Here is a 27,128-nt window from a genome sequence, read left to right as displayed (position 1 = left end):
GAAACAGAATTTACCGGGTTAAAGTTCGCAAGTAAATATTTGGTCATTCACTTTCCTGCACAACTGAAGTCAAGATTAAGTATATTTCTGTATCCACTTAAACAAAAAAAACATGGGTATCACTAACTGCTAAACAACATATATAAATTAATATCTAAATAAGCAGCATATAAAATCTAAAATATGACAATTTTCTGACGTAATGAATTCCTGCCAGAAACCGTACTTGCATTTGATGCGTCGCATGTGATCATTATTATACACTTCTTGTCCAACATAACACTTTATATTTTATTCACGGGATAAAATTAACGAGTACCTTGATAATAAAAAGAAAATGTCCATATTGAAATACATTGTACGACACAGTTATCCATATCGTTAACATGGGTGATTCCAGAAAGGTTAAAAAAATTCCCTAAAGACTGGTTAACCCAGAGACTTATCAGGATATAATATAATTTTGTAGTACGCTAGTCATCATAAGAAATTTCTACTTTACTAATGACATTTGTGCATTTGACTGCCATGATGGAAAAATTAGTGATATGGATACTAGGGTTAAACAGTTCAGGTGGCACGGAAATATTCCATGATAAATGATCGCATTTAGACCGAACCATGGGCAGAGCTAAAAAACCCTGCAGTTTCGGAGAATAAATAACGATATATCAAGAATAATATATCTTTCTTACCCATGTCCACTAAATTATGTAACATATATTAAAATCTATATGTGGATTGACCTTGTTTTATAAAGAAATAATGCAAAATGGCAATAGTCGGCAATTTAGTTTTGGCAGGCATGTCTGGCTGGACCCCTCAATCTACACGTGCTAAATATTCCCGAGGTAAGCCTCAGTTCTGATCTGCGCCTGTCGTTTTCTTTCGGGTTTAACTGGTTGAACCGAAAACACAAAAGGGCCTAGGTTATCAACCAGAATTAAAGGTCTTTGATGACTGAAAACTAGCCGAAATAATAATCTCGTCTCATATTTGGTGTTAATATTGAATACAAATCAAGCATTACATGTACAAAAGGACCAAATATTTGGAGATTCCATTACCAGGTATAAAAATAATTGAGTTGCACCTTTATTTAGCCTTTGTATTCAATGTATTCCACTGCCAGACATTTTACAGATGTGATATTCTACCTTTGCAAACTTAACCTAATAAAAGAAGGTTGTGCTATAGGTTATGTGAATACTAGTCATATAAAATGTGTGGAAGTTTCCTACCTCTACAAACTAACGACCCTAATAATGGACGACATCTTCATTTCTGACAGCATGATCCAGGGATGTAAGGAAATTCAAAATATGGTAAAAAGAGGAAATACTCTGAAAAGAGAAAAAAAATCATCCCTGTGTATGCCAAATTGTGGTACATAATCATCAAATACCAGGTGGAAATGAAAAACCCATTTTGAAAAAAATTGACAATCAAGACTGATATTAGAAGTTGAACTTTGAATTTTCCAAATTTCTTCCTTCAGAGGTATTAAAGTGTTATAACGGCAACATAGTTCAGCTTAACCTAGTGTCATAACTGAACAGATTAGTAGCATATCCAATCCTGTTTACTAAGTTTCCTCTCCGAATAAAAGTTACTGTTTAAGCTAAAATGAAGGTTAAGTCGTTAAATATACAAATAATAACCTGACAAACCACAAAATGTATAAATATAACATTTAGTCTTATTAACAATGCTGCATTAACTTCGAATACTGTGTCTTCCATTTCCCTTTTAATAGAATATAGTCCAATAGAACGTTCTGTAGGCTATTCCAAAACTAATCATAGAGGGATTGTATATTTCAGATCAATGTATGATATATATTGGAGTTGAAAATGGATGTACATGTATTATGAATTTAAGTTACCATACTACCGGGTACCAGCACATTTCAGTGAGCTTCCCATCCCTTTCTAATGATTAGTTCAAGTAATTAAAAGCATTCACTATAATTTTTTAAGGCAATTCATTTAACGAACATCAACATTTCTGTCTTTGCAATAACGAACAAAAACTTTCCCCAAAATCTTCCATAAGTACGGCAGCTATGTGCCAAAATATATATTTCTTTTTTTTTTTTAGTAGAAAGGCTTCATTGAACATGCACAAATATATACAACATGGACATTTAAAATGTTCAGAATCTGTATCATTAACAATTATCAACAAAAACTAAAAAAACAAATTGATACAACTGACAACTTAGACACTTGTAGGTATGAAGGGCAGATCAGAAAGAAAAGATGTGTTTATATACATCACTATTTATATTTTTTTTATATATAGTAAAACTTGTTAAAAGTTTTGGAATGAAAATTACAAGGCTTTTATAAAAAGATTGGAACTAAATTTCTTACTTAACTTAGGGCAGGTATTACAGACCTATCCAAGTTCCACTTAAAGCAGGTTTTACTGTATATAATCAAACTTTTACTAGTATGGGTGTATATACATATCTCAATTTACAAAAAAAATACACACATGACTGTACAATCAACTTAATCTGTTAATAAAGAGAATCTATAAGTGGTCATGTAATTTCTAATCTCTAAAACTTTGTTCCGTGACGACGAACACAACATTATGTCTACACTTAAATACACTTATAACCTAACTATTGCATTTTACAGTCTTGATTATCTGCGTCTTTCGCACTAGAACTCTGAGAGTCTGTTTTACGTAGGTGTTTACGCATCTCTGGAGATTTGCGTAGACTGAGCACTCTCTTTGCTTGTCCCACTTTTTTCGTGAGATCGTCCGACGTGTGCGAGACCTTACTAGGGCTGTTGGTGATTGTACCGAGAGGTTTCTTGTTGAGTTGCAGATCTGAAAAGTAGAATATATTTGTTAGCTTTCTATCTTGATTGGTTCTAATATCAAGCCTGAATTTAGATTTTAAACCTGTTGGAAAAGTTAAGATAAATGGTACATAAACCATATACAAGATGATATTAATTTCTGGTGATGACAGGACAATACAGCTTAAACTATAAAAGCTGTGTGGCCCCTCACCTGAACCTCTCCATTTTTTTAACGCAAAACTACACATTTTTATCATCTAAATTAAACAAAAGCAAACAAACAAAGAACTAAAATATATGCTCGTAGTACTGTTTGTATGAGAGATTATAAGAGCAAAGCTGTTCTTCCTCACTGCATACACAAAGTATTGTAGTACCATGAGAAGGGCAAAAAGTGCATTGTTAAATGTGTGTATGGGAAGTCAATTTAAATGATTCAAGAAATAGTGTTGTTGTATGGACAATTGAAATTAAAAATTAAAAATAAATTATTTCTGAATGACCTACTCTATCTTTTGGGTATGTTTGTAGAAATACAGCTTTTAAAATAAAATAAAAAATCGGACTATATGCCAGAACAATACCTGCAGCACTTTTGATTTTCTTTGGCACAACTTCATCCCGAGCCTCTGTCTGGAGTTTGCGTTTTTCCTGAGATCGTGTTAGGGTTGGTATCCCGGAAGACTTTTCACTAGATAATTTCAAACTCATTGCTCTTGTGAGCGGTGAGGAAGATATCCTATCGGGTGATTTACCATCCCTCTGTTGCTGTTGAACTCGGAGCTGAGACATTTGAGTCTGTGATTTAGTTGTTGAATGAAGGTCTTTTGAAGAGTTTGGGAAGATTTGGGAAGATAAAGACCTTGTCAATGGTTTATGAGACACTGGGAGTACACTTGGAGATTTTGGTTTTGAGACAGAAACGGCTGGAATGTCTAATTTATTAGAACTGATTGGACGTCGTGGTTCAGGTTTCACTACAGTGAAGTCTTTCGTTTCCTTTTTGGATGTCACTTGATCCCCGGTAGTGTTGACAGAAGGCACATCGTAAACCTGTGACACTGATCTCGGTTCTTTTTTCTGCATGTTCAACATTTTAACTAAAAAAAATAGACGAACAACAGATGTCAGAACAATGTTCAAATATCATTAGAAACTCACAATTGTACCAAAAGGTTTTTATATTGCTAAATCTAGTCTTGTTATTTTTTAACATTTATGCATTAAATTGTTTCACAAACTATGATTACTACTTGTTAAAAAAGGAAAATTATGTTTCGTTTTTCCCATTGATCTTTGGTATTTTCCAGTATCATCCTTTTGTTGATATGATTTTTATTATTATTTTGAATTTTCATTAAAATTAATTGATAAAACAAGGAGTGTGATATTCAAGACAATCATTTTGCATTTTTGGTACGCTTCAAATTCCATCTCAATATATGGTCAGCTGTTTCGGGGCTATAAGACTTCATGGATGCAGGACGATGGAATTTTAACATAGGTGGGACAATATTTAGTTTACTTATGCCTCAACATGTCCAATAAATACAAAGGTAAACAAATATATTGATAAATCTTGGTCAATCAAATAGTCTAAATAAAACAGACAGGTGAAACAAAACTGCTCCACTGTAAAGTTAATTTTATAATTGCTTCAATAAGATGAAATTCTGGTACTTTTTGAATTTGATTTCAATGGTGGTACAAAGTTTTTATTGAAAGTTCATAACTGCTTTGATACTGTTTCTTAAAATGGAATATTACAGAAAATTAGTGGAAAGAAAAATCAAAACTTTTTTAAACATTGCTTTTTTTAAAACAACAATTAAAACTAAGCTAACAACATTACTAATCACTATGATTAGCCTGGACAGAGAACAGGGAGGTCTAAATAAGGGAGGAAACTGAGATCCCAATGTAAATCCCAATACCTTTCATGTCCAATCAGGGTATCTAACCCTGGGCGGTTAGTGAAAGATGAACATGAGTGGGCTTCCCTCTGTGCCACCTGATTGTAACCGCCTTGTCATTTTAGCTTCAGGGATGTACAGTATAATACTAAGAGTGCTTGCCTACATGCCGATTTTGATTTTTTTACAAACCCAACCTATAATTAACTAGACAAGACAAACAATCGACAAGCTATTGGCATTGACCATTAATGTCTCTATCTGTTTATGCATTGTTAATTCAGGTTAACATTCTGATGGATAAATGATCACATACTTAGTCCTGTCACTTTGGTATTTAGTGAAATGTTCTGTTGTTTTAAGGTGTTTCTCTCGGCCATCGACTTCAGTAAATCTTCCTCGTATTTATCCCTCTCTGCTTCAGCGGTCTTTAGTCTCTCCTCCACATCTTTGTTGTCCTACAATACATTGACAAACATATCAACAAGCTCCGACAACTGAGAACACTATAACTATGGTGAATATTTGAAACTGAAGAGACAAAGGGTCTGAGAGATTTGGAATGATCACAGACATCCCGAGAGATAATAAGCATATCCAAACCAAAGGGTGGATTATAAATGATGTGCTTCCATGGCAGGTGCCTTGATAAGATCGGATGCATTAACAGATGTTGGGGTGGACTACAGACTGATTGAGTTGCGATTGATAAATGAAAAACATACCGGCGTAGAGTCTGGCTCCTTGTTGCCACGCAGTTGTTTGAGCTTGAGTGAGCGAGCTTTCTCTGCAGACAGCTCGGTCTGTAGCTGTGAACACCGGCTCTCCCACTTCTTCATCACCTGTAAAGACAGCAGAGCTAGTTATCTCACTGAACTCACAGAATAAGGAAATCATTCTCATGAATTGCTCCTTTTCTCTGGACAATTTTCAGCCTTAGTGATAAGTTTTTTCTTTTCCATCTTTTTAGGAGATATTTGGCTTGGAAAAGTTACCGTAATACAGCAGTTGATCAGTCTGTATGAACATGCAGACAGACAGGTTAAAAGAAAGGGTGAACTTCTAACTGTTTTTACTTAAAATTTGTTTGAAAAGTTGACTGGCAGTAAGCTGTTGGAGCACTTAAGGAAATCATACAATCATAATTTTGCTATTTGAACATCAAATTAGTCAGGGTGATAAAAAAGACAGCAAGACCATTGGAAACTGACAAGTATAATCAGATTCCTTCCCTTTCTGAATGTCTTGCAACTTAATTTTAATGGAATCTTTGGACAGAATATCTGTTTGGTTCACAAAATATGTTCTGCAATGAAAACCCATTCAATAACTGGTTTATATTATGTTGTACCTTGACAAGTTTCTCTTCCTCAGCTGTCTGCGTCTTCACTTTGTCGTTAAGCTCTGCGATCTGTCTCTCAGCCAGGTCAAGTGCTGCTTGTACCTCTCCACTATCCTGACCTCCCACAGCCTGTGTCTCGAGCTCTGTGATAGCCAGTTGCAGCTGCTGCAACTCCGACTCGTACTGTTCTTTCATCCTCTCTGTTGTCATTGAGTTATCTCCCATCATCCTCTCAACTTCCTCTGTGTGACATGAAGTGAGCCTCTCCACCTCAGCTTTGTGGGCAGACTCCATTTCTGCAATGTTGTTGTCCTTTTCGGAAAGGTCAGCTATCATCTGTTCAAACCTCTTTGTGAATTCCTCCTGAATCATAGAAAAAAGAGAGAGAATACAAATACAAGCTTTTAACCAATTATGTGCATATTGATATATACTTCCCCGAAATTTGCTGATCTACTAATGAAGGATTCATTGAATGCTGGTTAGTTCACGATGATGCACTTGTATACAAAAGATTACAGTAAAGCACTTTTATCATGAAACAGCTTCTTGCAAGGAGTTTTTCTCATGAACATCTAACTCTATGACAAATGTTTGTCATGATAAGTGAATTTGTAAGGTTCCCTGCAATTTATTTTACGTGTGTTTTGCAGCACATTTCATAAGTGTAGAAAAGTGAAAACTAGTCCTCATCCTGCACCATAGTGCTCCACACAAAAGTGACTTAACTAATTTTCAAGAGATATTAACTGAAAAACTATCACTGCAAACCAAATAAAAATTCTCTTCATCTTTGTAAGTAACATAAAAGTAGTAAAATGTATCGTCCTTATTTGGGTACCTGAACTTTGGATTATGTATCCATACATTTTCAGTCAAATAAAGAGATGTTGAAAAAAAGAGTAAAAAATTTAGACCTTCATATTTAGACAGTCAAGACAAAAAGGATATTCAAAATGTCCAATTAACTCATTGACCTATGAAATTTCATAATGAACTATTCCAACCTTTGAATTGGAAGAGTTCAAATGTGTCTCCAGGGGTTAAAAGAGTTAAAATACTTGCTAATTAGTTTACATGTACAGGGGATATCAAGATGGTACAAGTCCACAAACCTTGATGGCTTCCAGGGTGGTGTTGGCCTGCTCGTATTTGGTGAGTGAACTACTGGTCGTGGCTAGCTCTGCCTGTACAGCACACAGCTGATCATCCAGCTGTACGCGTTGTTCCTCCTCACTTGCCAGCTGCTTCTTGACATGCTCAGTCTCCTTCTCCTTGTCACGACATTCTCCCTTCACGTCATCAACCTATCAATCCAGACCGTACTCAATTTTGTACATTTGTAGAAAACTCTTAGAAAATATGTAACAGTCCAAGGACCCACAATAATAATTCTGTTATCACATTTGAATTAGGAAAAATAGTGATTTAATCATTTTGTTTTCATGATCATAAAAACTATGCATCTCACAGCTGACACCTCATAACGTTCATGTTTTATAGCAGACATCTCACATAGTTCTTCATTTACAGTAAACCATAGCTAACTTCTTGTACAATTCCTATTAAACAGCAGACATCTCACAAAGTTCTTCATTTACAGTAAATTTTATATGGTTCCTTATTAAATGCAAAAATATGATGTTCTATATTGTGCTTAAATTTTTCATGTCAAAATATCAGGAAAAAAATTGTTGGGTTTAAATACAACCAAACACAGCAAAAGTTAAGAATCCTAAACATCTGTCTATCCAAATGGCAAAAATTTGGGGGTTTCTTTTTCTTAAGTTTTCCTGTCTTTTTCTCAGACTGTGATAATACATAATTAAACGGCAGCAAAAATAACCATGCGCAAAATAAAATCACTAGTATTTTTAGAATTGAAAAGACTTTTCTCTCCTGCATATGAAAATATTGTTTGCTAATTAATAGTATGTCAAAACCATGTCGAATGAAATTTGGACAATTTTTTTCAAATGAACAGACTTGCTGGATAAAATGTACTTACCTCAAGTTTGAGAGCATCAATAGTCCTCTGTAGCTGTGCTTTATCATTCTCCAGGTTGAGGAAGTCTCCCAGAAGTTCACCCTTCTCCCGCTCCTGTGTGGCACACTGCTGCGTCAAGCGCACATTGTTGCTTGTCAGTGTCTTGACCTCTGAACTCAGCTTCTCAAGTTGTCCTTTGACCTCCTGCACTGAATCTTCCCTGGTGTTCAACTTGTCAGTTACTCGTGCCAACTGTCTGTTGGCCTCGATCAACTCAGCCTTTACACTTCTCTCAGATTCACACACAACTCTGTGTTTTTCTAACGCCTCCAACATCTCAGAATTAAGAACGTCTAAATTGTCAGTAAGGGTAGAAACCTGGGCTTCTAGTTGTTTCACTTTGTCTTCATGCTCCTGTATTTTGGCTGTAAGATTCACATTCTCACCACTCAGATTGTTTTGTTTCTGTGAGCAGGAGCTAAATTTATCATTTATCTCTGCGATTTCTGCATTGAGTGAGTCGATCCTATCCCTGAAGTCCTCTCTCTCAACGATCCAAGATGCTCGTTCCTGCTCCATTTCTATCTCCTTACTCCTATCTACCTTTTGTGACTCTTGCTCCAACTTCATCACAGTCTGCTTTGCATCGTCTCTCTCCACCTTTACCTGTTTTAATTCAGATTCGAGTGTGGCCTTCTCGACGTTCAGACTTTCACTCTCCATCTCCAGTGACTCCATAGCATCCTTGAAGCACTCCATATCAGTCTCTGTGGCCTTCTTTTCTTTGGTCAGACTCTCCAATTTCCCCTGCAGCTCCACTAACTGTCTCACTTGTTCATCCACCTGGCCGGTAAGTTTGTCTATCTCTTGTTTAAGTCCGGTGATCTGCGCCTCTTTCTCCTGTATCTTGGTAACTTTCTTCTTCATGGAGGTTTCCCAATCTGCCTGTGCGGCACTCAGACCCACAAGATTTTCCTTAATCACAGACAAATCTGACTCGGCAGCTATCGTTCTATCCACCATTTGTTCTTTTTCAAGGACAAAGTCATCAATCTGTTGCTGACATGCTTGTTTTTCACCCTCAACTTTCTTCAATTTGTTCGTGAAATCTTCCAGCTCTTTCTGAATTTTAGTAATGTTCTGTTCTTTATCAACAATACAAGTTTTGAGTTCCTGATTTTCCATCTCTAACACATTGAGTTGGGTGTTTCCAGTGCTAACACTATTCTGCAGTGTTTCTATTTCATCCCTGGCTGCTGTGAGATTCTGTTGCAGTGTTTCAATTGTCTGGGAGAGGTCTTTCTTGTCCTTAGCTAACCCACTCACAGTCTCCTGTGTTTCCCCCTTCTCTACAGACATCCATTCCACCTCCGACATCTTCTGACTGTATTCTTCTTCTAATCTTTCGCTCTTTTCCTTCCATTTCTGACAATCTGCTTCTAAATCTGAGCTAATTTTCTGATTCTGCTGTACAATGGCCTCCAGCTCTTTGATCTGACTCTGCTTTGTCTCAAGATCATCTTTGGCCGATTTCATCTCGATCTCCATCTTCTGAACACAGGTGCTCAGGTCCTCTTTGTCTCCTTGTAAGCACTTCATGTCCTCAGCATAGGAGCTCACTAGCGAGGCTAGGTTCTGAACCTCACCCTGTAGATCAGAGATGCGTTGAGAGAATGTCTGAGTTTGCTGTTCGGAGCGTTCTTCAGTTTCCTCAAGCTGGATTTTGTAACGTTCCACCTCTATGCTTGCTTGCTGGGCTTTGCTGACCATTTCCTGGTTTTCCGTGCTTAGCTGGCTGATGCGATCCTGAATGGCTTTGTAGTCTGTGCCCAGGGAGTCTCGCTGGTTTTGAATGTCCTGGGAGAAAGTCTGGGTGGCCTGGAGCTGTGATTGGGACTCCGATACTTGGTCTTCTAAGTACCGGTTGTCAGCCTTCAATGTTGCTATCTGTTTTTCTAGCTCTGTGACCTTGTGTCTCAGGTCAGCACTTTCTTGTGATGTTTCAGAAAGGAGGTCACTAAGACGTTCTTTTTCTGACAAAATGTCCTCCATATTTGATTCATTTACTTGTAAAATTCCAGATAACTTTTCCTTCTCTGATTCTTCACTGTTTATCTTTGACTGAAGGGATTCAAGCTGCATATTCAGAGAGGAGATTCTCTCCTTATGTTCTTCTATACTGTTCTCATTTTCAGCTATGATATTTTCCAGTCTTTGTCTCTCCTCCTCTCTCTCAGAACTTAGAGCCTCCAGTCTTCTTTCTACAGTAGAAATTTCAGAAGCTGTGTCTGTGGCCCGGAGGACATTAGAGGAAAGCTCTTCCTTCATATGTACAATTTCAGCCTCTTTGGCACTGACTTGTTCTTGAGAAACTTGAAGTTCTCTCTGAAGATCTTCCATCATAGATCTACTAGTTTCTACTTCCTCTTCCAAATCAGATATTCTTTTTTCTGCTGACATCAAGTCTGATTCCAGTACTTTCTGATTCTCCTCATTGTCCATGATTTCTCTTTCAAACTCCTCCACCCTTGCTTTGAGACTGTTTCTTTCCTCTTCCATCAGAGCTGACTGTTTCGTGTTATAATCCAGGGCTTCCTCATTATGCTTCAACTTCTGCTCGAGAGAGGAGATTTTGTCGACCCAATCTGAGGAATTGTGTTCCAGATTTCCCAGTTTCAGTAATATATCTTCCTTCTCTTGCTGAAGAGCAGCACTGACATCGACACTCTCACTCAGTTTATGCCCCAAGGTTTCACACTCTGATTTCATTTCTGACATTTTAAGACGATCAGATGACAAACGTTCCTTTGTATTGCTCAGTTCAAACATAAGTTTCTCCTCGCTGTCCTGCGATGACTTCTCCAATTCCTCCAGTCTGACGGTGAGATCGTTCTTGTCACCAGTCACCTTCTCAAAACTGTGCAAGAGAGAGTCCTTCTCCGACAGCAGTTGGCTGACTTTCTCTGTTGCCTGTGTATGATCTGCTTGTAGTTGGTCCAACTGTTGCTGGAGTGTCTCTGATAAGTCTTTTTTGGTCTCCAGCTCAAATTTGGTCTCCTCGGCTGTTTGCACAGTTTGCGCCTTCTCTGACTGCAGGGCAGACAACTCTGACTGCAACTCGTCCAATCTATACTGAAGAGTGCTCTTTTCACTCTCAAGGGATGTTACCAAGCCTTCTAAACGCTTCCTGTCACTTTCAAGGACTGTCAGGTCATTCTGAGAACTCTGTAAAAGTGAGTCTCTCTCCAAAAGATTGTTTTCCATGTCAGTTTTGTCAGCAGTATACTTTTCCAGATCAGCAGCAGATACTTCCAATGCAGTGTTGAGTTTGTTTTTCTCTGTTTCCAGCTCTTTAATGTTTTCCTGGAACTGCATCTCCTTTGCAATGAATTCATCTTTGACCTGCGACAATTTCACAGTAGCATCACTGACCGCTGTCTCCAGACTGGTCACTTTATCAGTAAGCAGCTTGACCTCTGCTCTCTCCTGGTCAAGGAGATTTTCCAGGCGGTTCTTTTCCTCCTCCATCATGGTACTAGTATTGGTCATTGCCTCGAGTTGATTCTGCAGACTTGCCAGAGACTCACACATATCTATATGCTCCTGATTAGTGGTGTCCTTCAGGCGTGTATTCTCTTTCTTCACTATATCCAACTCGTTATTTAATTGAGCATTCTCCTGTTCTTTGAGAGATAACTCCAGACCCACAGTTTCCAGTTTACTTAGCAAATCTTGCTTCTTAATATCAAATTCCTTTTCCTGCTGCTTCAGCAGATCCACTTGTTTCTTCCTTTCAGAAGCTATAGTGTGATTCAGCTCAGATGTTTCATTTTCTACACTTGCAGTCAGGTTAACCAATTTGTTCTCCAAATCCCCACACTGTTCTGTTATCTCCGCGAGATTTTTCTCCAGATTAGAAATTGTATCTGTTGATTCTGTAAGTTTACTTATTAAAGTCTTTTCCTGATCTCCCCAATTTCGTTCCTTGTTAGAAATTTCCTCTGTCAATGTTTCCAAGTTTGTCTGTAGTTCAAACCTTGCTTCCTCTTTTTCCTGGAATTCCTTCCTTAGTTCCTGCAGGGAACTCTCACTATCACTCATTCTTTCGGTCATCTTCACCTCCATAGCAGCTTCATCAGACAACAACTTTGAATTTTTTTCATCCAGGCTAGAAATATGAGATTTCAGTTCCTCCACAAGTGACTCAAGTTCAAAAACATTTTGCTTCAATGCAATTTCTTCGTTCTTAGAGGTTTTGAGACTTTCTTGCAAATCATATTTATCTTTTTTCAGCTGCTCCCCATCCGAAGATGATGCCTTCATCTTGTCATCAAATTCCTGTTGGAGTAGTTCTTTTTCTGATTCCAATCGACTGATGTCACTCAGCTTTTCCTGGAGATTATTTCTTAAAGATTCTCTTTCTTCTTCCAGATGTTTGATATTTCGTTCTTTCTCATGCTTTTCCTCATTTACACAAAGCAGGGTTTTGTCTGAACTTTCCTTCAGACATGCCATTTCATCTTGGAGTGACTCGATTGCCTTCAATTTTGTTTCTATTGTAATTTGAAGTTCGCTAACAAGTACTTCCTTCTCCTCAAGTGTTTTCGTCAGACTTTCTACTTGCAGTCTAAGGGCTTCCATATCATTATCTGATGAAGTGTTCTTTATCATTAGTGCATCATACTCCTCTGACAATTTCATGGATTTATCTTTCAAAGACATCAGTTCCTGGACATTGTTTTGTAAGCTTTCCTCCTTGTTTTTGAGTTGATCCAGTACATCCTCCAATTGTTTGTTCACATTTTCCATGTCATTATCCCTTTTCTCTCTTTCCTCATTTCTCTGGGAAATCAGTCTTTCATTTTCTTCCAATTTTTGACTCAGTGCCTTCAGTTCTTGATTGCTTTGATTTTTCTCTGACAGCATGGTGTCAAGTTTTTGCTTCAGTTCGTTTTCCATGTCTCCTGTTTTTCTCATGTTGTCACCAAGCTGATCGCAGGCACTTTTCAGGTCCACTTCCAAGTCTAAACATCTCCCTTTGAATTTATCTGCTTCTTGTTCCAAACTTGAAACGGATGCCTTTAGTCTAGTGTTTTCTTCCCTGAGACTGTCTGTACTGTTGGTGAGATTCTCAGATTTGTCGGCCATATCAGCAATTGTTGCGTCCCGATCTTCAATGTCCATTTCCATCATCTCTAGTTTACACTTAGCTGCATTTAGCTCATCAGAGAGAGCTTTTACCTTGTTCTCGACTTCCTCCAAATGACTTCTTAATTTCTCTTCCATTGTGCCATTGGAATCCATAAGTGAATTATAAGCTGCTGTTTTGGTCTCCAGACTTTCAGTTGCATCCCCTAATGCTGTCTGCAGAAGATCACATTCCTGTGTTAAAGTTTTGTGACTTTCCTTGGCTTGTTGCAGCTCCTCTCGGTGTGTGTTGAGAAGTGACTGTATGTCCGCCATGTTAACCTGGAGTTTCTGAAGTTCCTTGGCTTTCCTGTCTAATATTTCCTGTTTATACTCTAACTGAACATGAAGGTTCTGCATGTCTTTCAAACTGGATTTCTGAACTTTTTCCTTTTCAGTCAGCAAACTCTTGAGTTTTTCCTCATTAATTTGAATTGAAGACCTGAGTTGTGTAATTGTATCATGATACTCTTTGATAGTGGAATCGTTCTCGTCCATTTTAGTTTTAAGGTCGGCAAACTTGTTGCTGAGTTGATCATATTCAGCACATTTGTGATCCAGTTTACATTGGACCTCAGTAAGTGAACTCTCAAGTGATACAACTTGCTTTTCAAGGCGCTGGTTGCATTCTGTCTGCTCACTGAGATCTGAACATCTGCTTTCCCAGTCGTCTTGAAGTTTACTACACTGTACTTGTAAGCTGTTGATGCTTTCGTCCCTCTCAAATAGATCATTTTTCAAGCTTGTGACAGACAACTCCAAATCATTCAATGTATTGTTCATTTTTAGAATCTGATTGTCTTTGTCCTCATAAGATGATGTCATCTCCATCAGGCTGAGTTTAAGCTTATCCGACTCCTCACAGAGGAGCTGGTGTTTCTCTCCATCCTCCTGTAACGCCTGAGCTTGTTTGTTGACCACAGATGTCTGTTGCTCCAGCTGTGATGTCTGTTGTTGACAGCGTTGTTCCAAAGCAGTATGCTCCTCTCTCAGACTGTCCAGTCTGGCCAGGACGTCGTCCATCTCCGCCTCTGCCTTGGTAAGAGCCTGCTCCTTTTGTGAAAGCGAGAGATTAACTGCTGCCAGACTCTGCTCCAACCCCTGCACCTTGCCATCCAGATCTTCCATACACTCATCCTTGTCCTCAACATCCATCTGTAACATTTCCATCTTGGTCTGGAGCTGTTGATGATTCTCTGTCAGCGAGAACAGCTCTGCCTTTTGCCGCTCAACCTCCTGGTCACGGAACTTTATCAACTCAACTCCTTTGTCTTTCTCTGTGGTTAGTGTGTCGAGTTGCTGTTTGAGCTCAGACATGACTGAGTCTGTAGATGTATATACAGACTGTGCTTCTTCCTTGACACTCCGCAGTTCAGTCTCCAATGACATGATAGTCTGTCTTTTTCCCTCCACAGCCTCATTCGCCTGTTGTAACTGTTCCTTCACTGATCCATTCTCTTTTTCCAATGTTTCTAGGTCCTCCGACAGGCTCTGACACTTGTTGGCCAATTCTTTATGTTCACTTTGAAGTCCATTCAGAGTTTCCTTCAATTTAGCATTAACTTCATCTTTTTCCTTGATCAATTCTGTCATTTTCATTTTCTCTTCTTGAAATTTAGAATTCTCTTCACGTAAATTGGTCACACTTTCAGACAACTCCTGACAGTCAGTGTCAGCTTTTGCTTTGAGAGCAGAAAGCTCAGCATCCATGTTCCTAGCCACCTCGCTCTTAGTGGTGACAGCATCATTTGCTTGACACAGTTGCTCCTTCAGTAGAGCTGTGTCTGATGACATGGTTTCTATTTGATCTGTTAGAGACTGGCACTTCTGTGCAAGTTCACTGTGTTCCTTCCGCAAGTTTTCCAATTTGTCCTGAACGCTTGTGTGCTCCTCCTCTCTGACTCTCAGAGACTCTTTAATTTTATCGTGTTTCTCCATTATGTGTTGAAGCTCCTCACTAGTGCTGTCCAGACTCTCTGCCTTCTTTTTCAGTTCAACTTCAGCTTGTTTCTGAACTTCACCCAGTTCTGAGTGTAACTGACATAATTCTGCAGACTTCCCTTCCACAGTGGCGTTGGCTTGTGACAGCCTACTAAGAAGTTGTTCTTTCTCCTTAACCAAATCTTTCATTTCTTTGTCTGTAGATTCCAACCTGACACCAAAATCTTTCTCAGAAGCCTTGAGATCAGATAGTTCTGTCTGTAATTTCTCACACAAGCTTTCCTTGAGTTTCACAACCTCAAGGGCTTTGTCCTTCTCAACAAGACACAACTCATACTCCTCTTGTGTCTTGGAGAGAGAGTCAAACAATTCTTGACAACGGCTTTCAGACTTTTCTTTTACCGACGACAATTCAGTCTCTAGTTCCATAAGAGTCTGGTTCTTGCTTACCACAGTGGAGTTGGCTTGATCGTACTGATCCTTCAGTTGACAGTTCTCTGACTCCATTGTCCCAAGCTGGTCATGGTATCCCTGAAGCTTGTCAGCCAGAGTGGAGCTCTCAGTCTTCACCTCGGCTAATTCCAGTCCAAGCTTATCACATTCTTGTTCCTTCACTACAAGCATTTCAGCCATTTTGTCATGCTTGTCCTTGATAGCATCCAGGTCTCCTTGTACACTGTTCAAATGCTGTTGTTTTACCTCCATATCAGAATTTAGCTGGTCCCTAGAGGACTTGAGTTGTTCAGCTAAATTTCCCAGTTCACTGGTCTTTGATGCCAGAGCACTCTCTGCCTGTTCCAACTTAGTGGAGAGGGTTTGTCTTTCAGCAACCAAGGTTTCATGCTCCTCAGTCAGAGTTGCAAGTCTCACTTCCAGTTCTTGTTTTGTCGATGACAGACTGTCAAACTTATTCGCCATCTCCTCTAACTCAGATTCCTTCTTAGAAACAATTTCCTTGAGTGTCTCTTTCTCAACCTCACAAGTTTTCAGCTGACCTCTGACTTCCTCTGCCTCCTTTGCGATTTTACTGCTTTCATTTGCAGACTGTTCTTGAACAGCAGACAACTCAGTTTTAACAACTTTGATTTCTTTCATGTGCGAGTCTACGGAATCCTTGGCAAGTTCTAATTTTCTCTTTGTTTCCTCTAACTCACTGGTAATACTTTTACATTTCTCCTCCTGTTCGCACAGAGCTTCCTTAGCGTTATTTAGCTCATGTGAAGCTCCTTCGTGAGTCCTTTTCATGGTGTCAATCTCCTGTTCTTTATTATGTAAAACGTCCTTCATTTGACCTTCACTGACCTCCAGAGCCTTGACCTTCTGCTCAAGGTCGGATATCTGTCCTGCGTTGCTCTGATTGACCGAGTCCACCTGCATCTGTACAGATAGCAGTTGCATCTCGAGTGAAGTGATCTCTGCTGCCTTGGTGTCCGCAGCCTGCTGGACATTGGTCATCTGACTGTGTAGCTCGGTAAGTGCTGTCTGGTGCCGCTCCTCACTCTTAATTGCCTGGTCCTGCAGACCCTCAAGTGTGTTCCTCAGCTCCTTGATTTCTGTCTCTTTGTCCTCCAACAGCTTCTTGGACTGTTGTAGGTGGGTAGTGGACGTCATGTGGCTGGAGTGGAGCTGGTCAAGTTTTGTCTGCAGACAATGGTACTCGTCCATGGCCTTCTTGTGTTTGTTCTGTAGAGCGTCCAGGTCGGACTGGTACTGCGAGTTATTGTGGGACAGCTGAGCATTTTCCTTCTCCTTTTTCTCGATGGAACTCTTCAGATCCTGGAACTGGTTCTGTTGGTTTCTGTGCTCACTCTGCAGCTGTCGCAGTTCCTTTTCTGATGCTGACAGTTTCTCGACCATCGTTTTGTACTCCGCCTCCTTCTCGCCACTCTGGTGTTTTATTCGAGCTTCTGTCTGTTGCCAAGATTTCTGCATCTCTGGAATACACAACAAACAAAAAATTATTTCTTCTCATCACCACAGAAACATTACATAAAGACACATGGTGCACTAAAAGGAAGGTTAAAATTTGAAGGACACCGAATAAACAACTGGATCTATAGTTTCTGACAGACTACATTTAGTGGAGCATTGTTTCTCTATAAACTCTACAACCAGCAGGATGATTGAATTCCTGTATCTTGTTAACGTACTTGGCTCTCGGTAAATTGATCTACAAACGTGACACCTCATAACTACCAACACAAGACCCAAGTTGCCTCTTAAATTCTGATTTATTTGACTGAATAAGGCTTATTCGTGTCAAGGTAAGAGCTCTGTTGATATGTTCAGTACATAAAACATGAGCTAGGTCTGTATTAATATTGAGAGCTTACGTTGCATCTGTCTATCTTTCTCTGTGAGACTGTCCTTGATGACCTTGAGATCATCCTTCACTTTGTTCACCTCGTCCTCCTTGCTTTCCAGCTTCTTCTGTATAATGCTCTCATTCTTCTTCATCTGCCTGTACAACACAATAACAAGGTTAGTGTATCAATCTACAACTGTAAATGTATCAAGTTACTAAACTTCTATCATCATAAGGCTCCTGTCTAGTTATATGGCCCACGTTAAGTCATAAGACTGACATCGTGCTGTGTGTAGCGAGTTCATGATGCATTGTTGATGGACTGCTTATGTTGTAAGACTCACATCAAGATATATATGGCCAGCTTATGCTGTTTTTTTCAGACTTCTGTCATGCTAGCAATAAGTTGTAAGACTTTAATATGCCATGCTCTCTGTGACCTATGTATACTGTGAGACAAACGTAATGTTGTCTGTGACCTATATATGGTGTAAGACTTGTGTCATGCTCTCTGTGACCTATATAAGCTGTAAGAGTTAAGTCATGCTCTCTGTGACCTATATATGCTGTACGACTTGTGTCATGCTCTCTGTGACCTATATATACTGTAAGTGTTAAGTCATGCTCTCTGTGACCTATATATGCTGTACGACTTGTGTCATGCTCTCTGTGACCTATATATGCTGTACGACTTGTGTCATGCTCTCTGTGACCTATATATGCTGTACGACTTGTATCATGCTCTCTGTGACCTATATATGGTCCAAGACTTGTGTCATGCTCTCTGTGACCTATATATCGTGTAAGACTTGTGTCATGCTCTCTGTGACCTATATATACTGTAAGTGTTAAGTCATGCTCTCTGTGACCTATATATGCTGTACGACTTGTGTCATGCTCTCTGTGACCTATATATGGGGTAAGACTTGTGTCATGCTCTCTGTGACCTATATATGCTGTACGACTTGTGTCATGCTCTCTGTGACCTATATATACTGTAAGTGTTAAGTCATGCTCTCTGTGACCTATATATGGTGTAAGAGTTAAGTCATGCTCTCTGTGACCTATATATGCTGTACGACTTGTATCATGCTCTCTGTGACCTATATATGGTCCAAGACTTGTGTCATGCTCTCTGTGACCTATATATGCTGTACGACTTGTATCATGCTCTCTGTGACCTATATATGGTCCAAGACTTGTGTCATGCTCTCTGTGACCTATATATACTGTAAGTGTTAAGTCATGCTCTCTGTGACCTATATAAGCTGTAAGAGTTAAGTCAGGCTCTCTGTGACCTATATATGGTGTAAGACTTGTGTCATGCTCCCTGTGACCTATATAAGCTGTAAGAGTTAAGTCAGGCTCTCTGTGACCTATATATGGTGTAAGACTTGTGTCATGCTCCCTGTGACCTATATAAGCTGTAAGAGTTAAGTCATTCTCTATGTGACCTATATAAGCTGTGGGAGTTAAGTCATGCTCTCTGTGACCTATATATGCTGTAAGACTTGTATCATGCCTTCTGTGACCTATGTATTCCGTATGACTTACATTATGTTGTCAGTGACCTATATATACTGTAAGACTTATGTCATGCTCTCTGTGACCTATTTTTCTGTAGGACTTATGTCATGCTCTCTGTGACCTATATATTGTGTAAGACTTACGTCATGCTCTCTGTGGCCTGTTTCTGCTCCTGCTGTGCCAACTGTGCCCGCTGTTTTAATTTGCCCTGCTCCTCTGACACCTGCTCAAATTTGCGAATGGCCTCCTGCTGCTGAGACTGTGCCTTCTCCACCTCTGCTTGTAGCTTGCTCACCTGTCATTAATAATTTACTGTCAGAACCTTTCAGCACACTAGAGGTCACAAACATGGTCACTGGCCAGTGCACTGTATGCCGCCAGGCTCAAGCTACATATTGACTTAAGATTAAGAAATAAACAAATATTTTCTGGAATATTTAAAAGAGTCAAAGAACATTTCAGCGTGGTTTATTTTATCATTATTTTGATGTTCATGCAAGAAGGAAAAATATTGAAACAGAGAGCTTCCTTACAAATTTAACAGGCCTGACAAAAAAACCTGGCCTGGGGCTGGGGCTAGTGGTTAGCTTGACCCTTACTTAAGTCATTTGTGTCTTGTTCTCCTGAGAAATTTCAAAATAAGAATAATACCAAATGTTTGTCCCACTTAAGCAACTGAGGACTATCTTTTACACATTCCACAAGATCAATAAAACCAAGGTTAGATAAAATTGCAGAGTTTCTATGAATCAAATTAAGAACAGGTTGAATTTTATAGGAAGATTATTGTACTGGGTCTCATATAACATGACAGTGTATACCTGTTCTGAATTGTACCACCTGTTTATGTATCTGCACATTAACATAACAAGAGTTTCAAACAACAAGGTTACTGCAAAATACTTTATTCAACAGAGAAAATTCCATAAATTACAATTCAGCAAAACTGTCTAGAGTATTAAACCCAAACTGCCTCTTCCATCGTAAGTTTTTGTCCCTATCCAGGCCGTTACAATTGATTTAGAGTAACCCTAGTGACACTCCTACCTTCTCTAGCCAGGCCATTAGACTGTTACAAACAATCCTAAATATTCTAACCTTCTGGGTTTCTGCCTCCATCTGTGCCTTGACATGAGCCAGCTGACCATCCAAACATGATATTCGGTTGTCCTTGACCTGAACCTCCTGTGCTAACTTCTGTCGTTTCTGCTCGATAGCCTCACAGCTAGCTGACAGTGTTTGTATCTCTTTCTTTAAGCTGCCAGCCTGGTTCTTCTCCTCCTCAACCTTCCTCTTCTGGTTGTTTAATGCCTGGTGAATTGGAGGAAAACAGCAATTTGTAACACAGGCATTGTAAGATGGCAGAAGATCTCTGTGTGTAATTCCTATATATAGGGTATGAACGAACAGTCGGATAGGTGCTAGGATAACTACATATACTCTATGCAGAAAAGGTACAAAGATATGACAATTTTCATCAGACAAATAAAAAAAATCTTCAGAAAAATAGGGTAGGTAGGTAGGAAGGCAATTTTTCTTTAATTTTGGAAAATATTTTTGCTATTCTTATCTAGAGCGGGAGTTCTGACTTAAACAGTGCATATCAATAAATGCCAATAATCTTTAAGGGTACACACAAAAGTCTAGGGTAGGTAGGGTTAGCAGAAACATAAGATTGTTTAATAGAAACACAAGATTTTTTTCAGAAAAAGACTGTTCATTACATTACAATGCCTATCACATTTGGTAGATATTTTTTAATCTTTTGAGCATTTGAATGGCGTGCCTAGTCAACAATAATGTCAAAAACTTGACTACCAATGTTTTTCATGCAAAATGTAACAAATGAAAAATGCCAATCTATTTTATTTGAAGGCTTTTTTGAAATTTCATGGTTCCGATATTATCATCAACAATTAGAAGAGATTTGAAGAGAATTGAATGGTTTTATGAAATAAGAAGACGGATACATTTATAAAGTGCAGTTCACAATTGGAAAATGCTGGATTTTTTTATTATAGAGATGACACAATGTCAAGAAAAGTACCAAAAAAGTTCTTGAAGATGTACTATACACAACGTTTGCATGAAAATCCAGCTAAAGATTACTGTTGGTCTTCGAAGACAGATATCAGTTAACACTGTATATGGTTATAGTGTTTTACCAACTGAGAGAATTTAATGCAATACTTAAGTTCATTGCTAACATCTCCACAAGTTTAAGAAAACCGAAGCTTTCCCATGGCCCTAATTTGTACCTGCTCCAAACTGTCCACCTGGAACTGTTTCTGGTCCCTTTCTTTCTTGACCTTATCCAGCTGAGCCTCAATTTGTCCAATTTTCTGAAGTCCTTGTGACGACAAACCGTCCTTCCAGTCACCACCACTAGACCAGGAGCTCCCATTGGCTGCTGAATTACAACAAAACCAATTCATGTCATATGGTAGAAATATCAAACACTTCTTTTCACTAAATTAATTTACCTAAATAAACAACGATTTTTGTGACAAATGTACAGTGGGAGATCTCCAAAACATAAAAATAGTTAACCAGAACACTGACAGGTAAGCAAGGGCCCGCCATGTGCCTGACCACTCCTTCCCGCCAGTCTATTTTCAGATACAGTAACTTTTACCTTACAATTTTTTAAACCCGTATTATGCATCCTTATATCATAGTGTATCACCATGTCAAATTGCAAGAATAGATTTTTGGATTACGAGATTAGGACGTACCCCTCCACAGTCTACTTTTGGTAGCAGGGACCCTGACCTAAGCATTTTTTTAAAATCCTAATGCACATCTACATTTCACAGTGTATCACCATGTCAAAGTGTGGAGGGACGGACAGACATTCGAGGCCCTAACAAGTTGAAGAACTTAAAATTAGAACTATTTCATTTTTATTTGTATACCTTTACTGTTCTGTGCACCAATAGACTCGGTACCGATCCCACCTGGTATGGAACTGGCTTGGTGATTGACTTGTGAACCAAAACCAGGGATGGAACTAGCTTGGTGATTGGTTGATGAGCCAAAGCCAGGGATGGAACTAGCTTGGTGATTGGTTGATGAGCCAAAGCCTGGAATGGAACTGGCTTGGTGATTGGTTGATGAGCCAAAGCCAGGGATGGAACTAGCCTGGTGATTGGCTGAATGCCCAAAGCCTGGTTTTGTGCTGGCCTGTGGATTGGTTGATGAGCCAAAACCAGGAATGGAACTGGACATCTGGTTGGCACGATTCTGGTTATCTACCTTCATAGATACATCAGATGTTTGCTTCTGGTACTTCTCTACTTCTACTGTGGATTGCTTAAGCTGGTCTCCAAGCTAAAAAACCATGACATGATTTTTTTATTTGTATTCTGATCAAAAGAGAAGGAAAACCTTTCTGGTGTACCATGACCATCTGATGTATCAGTCATTTACACCACTGAGTAAATATTGGATGATATATTGCAATCTAATGGCCTAAATTTACAATTATATAGCACTACCACTATTTCATCCTTCAAAGTTCAGATGACATTCATATAAGCTATATGATTGCCATGGCCAATATTTTAATGTCATTAATATGATGACATCTTAATTGTTATGCTGGATATCATTTATCTTTCCTTGGATAGAACGGTGTGTACTTAATATTTGAACTAAATGTTGAATTTTGATAAATAATTGAATAAATTCATACTCAATATGAATGCAAACCAGAATGTTACAAATTCAACATGAAACACATGGCATGCTTCATGGAATTTGTCACGTTTAAGTTGGCAAGCATATATGCTTAATCTGGGGTATTAAAACACTACCTACCTGCTTTGCCTGTCTCTCTAACTCCTCCTTCAGCTGTTTGATCTCCATCTGATCCTTCTCCCTCATGGCATTTAACTGCTGTAACTTGTTCTGTAGATCAGCGCCAGTCCCTGTTTGATGAGAAAATAGTTTGAACAACTGCTCATGATTTAAGTGATACAGCAGTTATATCTGCTGGATTGTTGGTTGGCGCACTGGAGGATAATGCACTCACCTTTCACCATGTCGGCAGGGGTTTGATTCCTGGATCAGATGCAAAAAGGTTTACTCCCACATCAAGACCCCCCCCCCACACACACTTATTTCACAAGTGTAGCTGAATACCAGTATTTTCATGAGTGCACAAGTTAAGTTTTGGGAGTATATATTCTGCCTCACGATTTTTTTATATATATAGTGTATTCAACAGGCAACAGCAACCACTTTGGTTTTAATACGTATATATTGTTTCTGCACTATTTGCAGGAAGCATTACCATTGCTCTTATTTGTGCTTGCTCATGAACATTTTAGATACTGGGTACTTAAACTGGAATCTTACTAATCCACAGAAATAAATATGACAATATACCTTGCACTGATGCAGGAACAGCAGGTTTTCTGCTGGGGTCAACATTATGCTTGAGGTCATTTTCCAGATTCCTAATGCGGTCATTCTGGCTGTCCAGCTGTACTTTCTGTTGTTTGCTATACTCCTGTAGTTTCTGGTGGTCAGCTGTCAGTTTCTCCATATTCTTGATGGAATTGTCATAATCTCTCTGGAGCTTTTCAAGCTCGGTCTGAAGCTGACTAACCTGTAAAAATGTTTTGTTTTTGTTTTAAATGTTAAGTCATAAAATAAGTTCATCAAGGTAAACAATGTCTGAATACATGGCAATACAATTCAATGCAAAATTTTTACCACAAAAAAGTGGCACTTATTTATACTTCATAGACGAGATTTTAAATTGCCCCCCCCCCCCCGCGCTATGCATTTAACAGGTACATTTAGAATATTATGTTTAATTTGTTTAGTATTATTCTGAAGATTTTATGTACTAAGTGTTACATTTTACCAAGGGTTAATTTTTGTCGTCTCTGTATATGACCAAACCATCAATACAATTTGATCAGGTTCTTGGTTAAATAATCTAATAGCTCAGTCACATGACCATATTAAGAAAACTTCTTCCTTGATTAATTCAAGCAGACTTCATACTTGATCAATTCAAGCAGTCAAATAAACATTCATTACAATCATTCTAAACTAAAGTATCCATTGAATAGTATGTTCAAGATATGTCTTCAGAATGGATAAGCAGACCTTGTGTGTCTCGGCCTCATACAGCGACTTGGTGTGAGACAATTTGCCCTCTATACAGGAAATATGATTGTCCTTAGTTGTGAGTTCCTGTGCCACCTTCGCACGCTTCTGCTCCAGGTCCTGACAGTTTTCAGACAGGCTCTGGTTTTCTCGCTTATACACAACTGCATGATTCTTCTCCTCTTCTACCTTCCTCTTTTGCACTTGAAGAGCCTTCAAATAAAACAAAGCTGTATTACCTATCAGAACTTGACAGAGAATAGGTATTGTACTTAACCTGTCACGAAGTCAACATTTCTTGTGTTCAAGTTTTGAATTCTGATACATGCACACATTTTTTGGCTAGAATTTTCATTATTTTGAAAGTTTTGTGCAGAAAAGATATACTATTGCTGCATTAAAGCATATGTTTGCATATAGCAGGAAATACCATAGCTCCATTTTTCTTTCGTTTTATAAATAGACACATGTAGGGGTGTACAAATCCACTAGCAGGAAATTAAAGCATAAACTACCAGGTAGTAGTATTTTTTTTGCAGACCAGTTAACATGTTCAATACTTACTATTATATGTATAATATATGTTATCAAGAAGAAAAGTTTTCACATAGCAAGATTTCAACAGGTTAAACAGGACAAGTTTCGAAGATAAAAAGGAACCATGTATAGTACATAAGGCGATCAGTCAAACAGACACCCAGGGTAACACTGCTTTTGGATACCTGTTCCAGGCCGTCAAGTTGGAATTGCTTTTGGTCCCTTTCTTTCTTTAGTCGTTCAAATTGCTGTTCTATCTGGCCAATTTTCTGAAGGGCCCGGGCTGGCAGCCCATCCTTCCATTCATCTGCTGCCCAACTCATTTCTGAAAATTTAGATAATTGACAAATAACAATCATGGAGATATTTCTACTTTTATAATACCAGGTATATGCATGCGCAACTTTCAATATCAAATTTCCTTATATTTTACTACTAAGTAATTTAGTACTATATTCAACAAACAGATTCATAGATTGAATGGCAAGCCTTTATCTACTTGAGTTGGCCATGACTCTTGAATATTTAAAGATGATTAAATCAGTTGCTCATCTCTTTGTATTTTCTGTGCCTTCTGGACCCCGCCCCACAAAAAAATGTCAAGGCTGGGCACAATGGTGCATATGGGTAATAATCCTGCATTTGGGCAAGTTACTATTTACAGTAACAATTATATAACTGAAATAGGGAATGAAGTGAAACAACAACATATACAGATCTTTTAAATATTAACTACTGAGTACATAAAAGGGCAACTTTCTTTCAATAAAACCCAATAAATACTAAAATTAGGTACAAATGGGCACAAAAAATAACTTATTTAGATGTCTAAGTGTTTTTTTTAAAAATTGACAAACTATATCACCTCCATTGCTTATAATTATAGTGTGGTGACGTGGGTATTGTAACTATAAACAAAACAGAAAAAATAATGTTAACCTATCTCATTTTGCACTGGGTGACCCCAAGAACTACACACTGTAACTGTAGTTATGGAGAACAAAGTCAGTGATATGGTTTATAAATTTGACTAAAATTTATAGACATCAGAATTGATAACTTTATTATTTTTTGGATTGACAACCTTTTTACTTCTTTTGTTTAAAAAAACTTTGTGTTTTTGTTTCACATAATTCCCCATTTCAGTAATAAAATTGTTTCTCTAAACAGTACTTGCTATATATCCAAAGGCATAATACTGTTACCCTTATGCAGGTCCAGTAAACTCTGTCGATTGAGCTATATTCACCTATAAAGTATAGCTGTATATAGTGTATTGAGCTATATTTTCTCGGATTTCAATTTTCATTAAATTAAAGCAGTCGCATAAAACATAAGGTTTATGGTAATGTTGACTACAAAAAGCATACATTTAGATGTTTATTAGAATACTTATATCTAATGTCTTTTGTTATCCACCTAATGATAAAATCTTCTTTTTAACCCTTTCACCCCTATGTAACTTTAGTAGACTCTACCATGCACTGATATGGAGGGTCCATTATGATCTACAGTGGTGAAAGGGTTAAAGCGACTTTGTTTTGTTTTCCTTAAAAAAGAAAATTACATGAAAATAGCTTAAAAGACCCATTTCAGATAGGTCAATAGAGCTATTACATGTCTTTACAGCTATATAGCTCAATCGGCATAGTGTACTGGACCTGTTATGTGCCTCAAGTGGCGACACAAGAACAAGAGGATCTCATAAGCTGCAAACATTACAGGCAAATAAGGAATATTACAAACAATCCTTCTTCCCCTAGAACAACACAGCAGTGGAACAGCATCCCACCTGAGACAGCGACTGCCTCACCCGTGGCGGCCTTTAAGACCAAGCTGGACAGCCTTCCAGCAGGTCACAAAGCCTTCTCCGGATAAGATCATACTCCAGAATTTTAATTGTATATACTGCCCAAGAGGTTTTTAACCGCCAATCGGCATGCGCTCTGAGTGTTGAACCATCCTTGGGATGCCCACTCAAGATTTGGAAGAAGAAGAAAAAGAATGTGAAATTGAGCCGAACCTATACTTTAGTCTCAAGTCTGGTGAAGGGTGAGGTTGCAATTTGTCATTGCACGGGGAACCTTGAATAATACTTCTATTTCATAACGAATTTTCAAAATTCATACAAAAGTAATATTGCATATTCATTTCATAGTATCAGTTTTTCACTATCATCAACCATGTCGACCAAGGGGCCGTCGACCATATACAGTACAGTAAACAAAAACTTTGAATGGCGCAAAAAAAATATTTGAGAATGTTCAGGGAAAATGACCATTGGCTTGTGGACTATGGGCAAACCTTATTTAAATCCTTCAATTACATTGGTTCGGAATATTATGCAGAATAGGGCGTCTTCAGTGACTAAATTCATTTGAAACGAATATATGTGTTGTTGATTAACTTACTAAAATTCAGTCCGCCATTCAAAAATCCCTCCGGTTCA

At 38.4% G+C, this 27,128-nt stretch overlaps 1 protein-coding gene across 2 annotated transcripts; it reads right to left on the bottom strand.

Moving 5' to 3' along the window:
* Window positions 1-302: 302 nt before the first annotated feature.
* LOC110462829 (centromere protein F-like) lies at window positions 303-27,128 on the bottom strand. 2 transcript variants are annotated; one of them, XM_021517027.1, is made up of 17 exons: window positions 27,091-27,128; window positions 24,865-25,004; window positions 24,143-24,355; window positions 23,411-23,633; window positions 22,841-22,950; window positions 21,937-22,351; window positions 21,280-21,431; window positions 20,120-20,332; window positions 19,165-19,316; window positions 17,523-17,650; window positions 8,083-17,123; window positions 7,190-7,381; window positions 6,084-6,437; window positions 5,458-5,574; window positions 5,049-5,190; window positions 3,404-3,919; window positions 303-2,844 (listed from the first exon to the last, which is right to left on the bottom strand). In XM_021517027.1, exons 2-17 carry the CDS (start codon window positions 25,000-25,002, stop codon window positions 2,633-2,635), a joined length of 12,318 nt encoding a protein of 4,105 aa, XP_021372702.1. In that variant the 5' UTR covers window positions 25,003-25,004; window positions 27,091-27,128; the 3' UTR covers window positions 303-2,632. The 2 variants fall into 2 exon arrangements, with proteins under 2 accessions (XP_021372702.1, XP_021372703.1); XM_021517028.1 differs by having other exon boundaries at window positions 21,280-21,428.

Source organism: Mizuhopecten yessoensis, unplaced genomic scaffold (genome assembly GCF_002113885.1).
Source record: "Mizuhopecten yessoensis strain PY_sf001 unplaced genomic scaffold, ASM211388v2 scaffold10831, whole genome shotgun sequence".
In the NCBI taxonomy this organism is placed as follows: Eukaryota; Metazoa; Mollusca; class Bivalvia; order Pectinida; family Pectinidae; genus Mizuhopecten; species Mizuhopecten yessoensis.
Note: the sequence above shows the minus strand (reverse complement) of the source record. Positions and strands in the feature narration are given on the sequence as shown.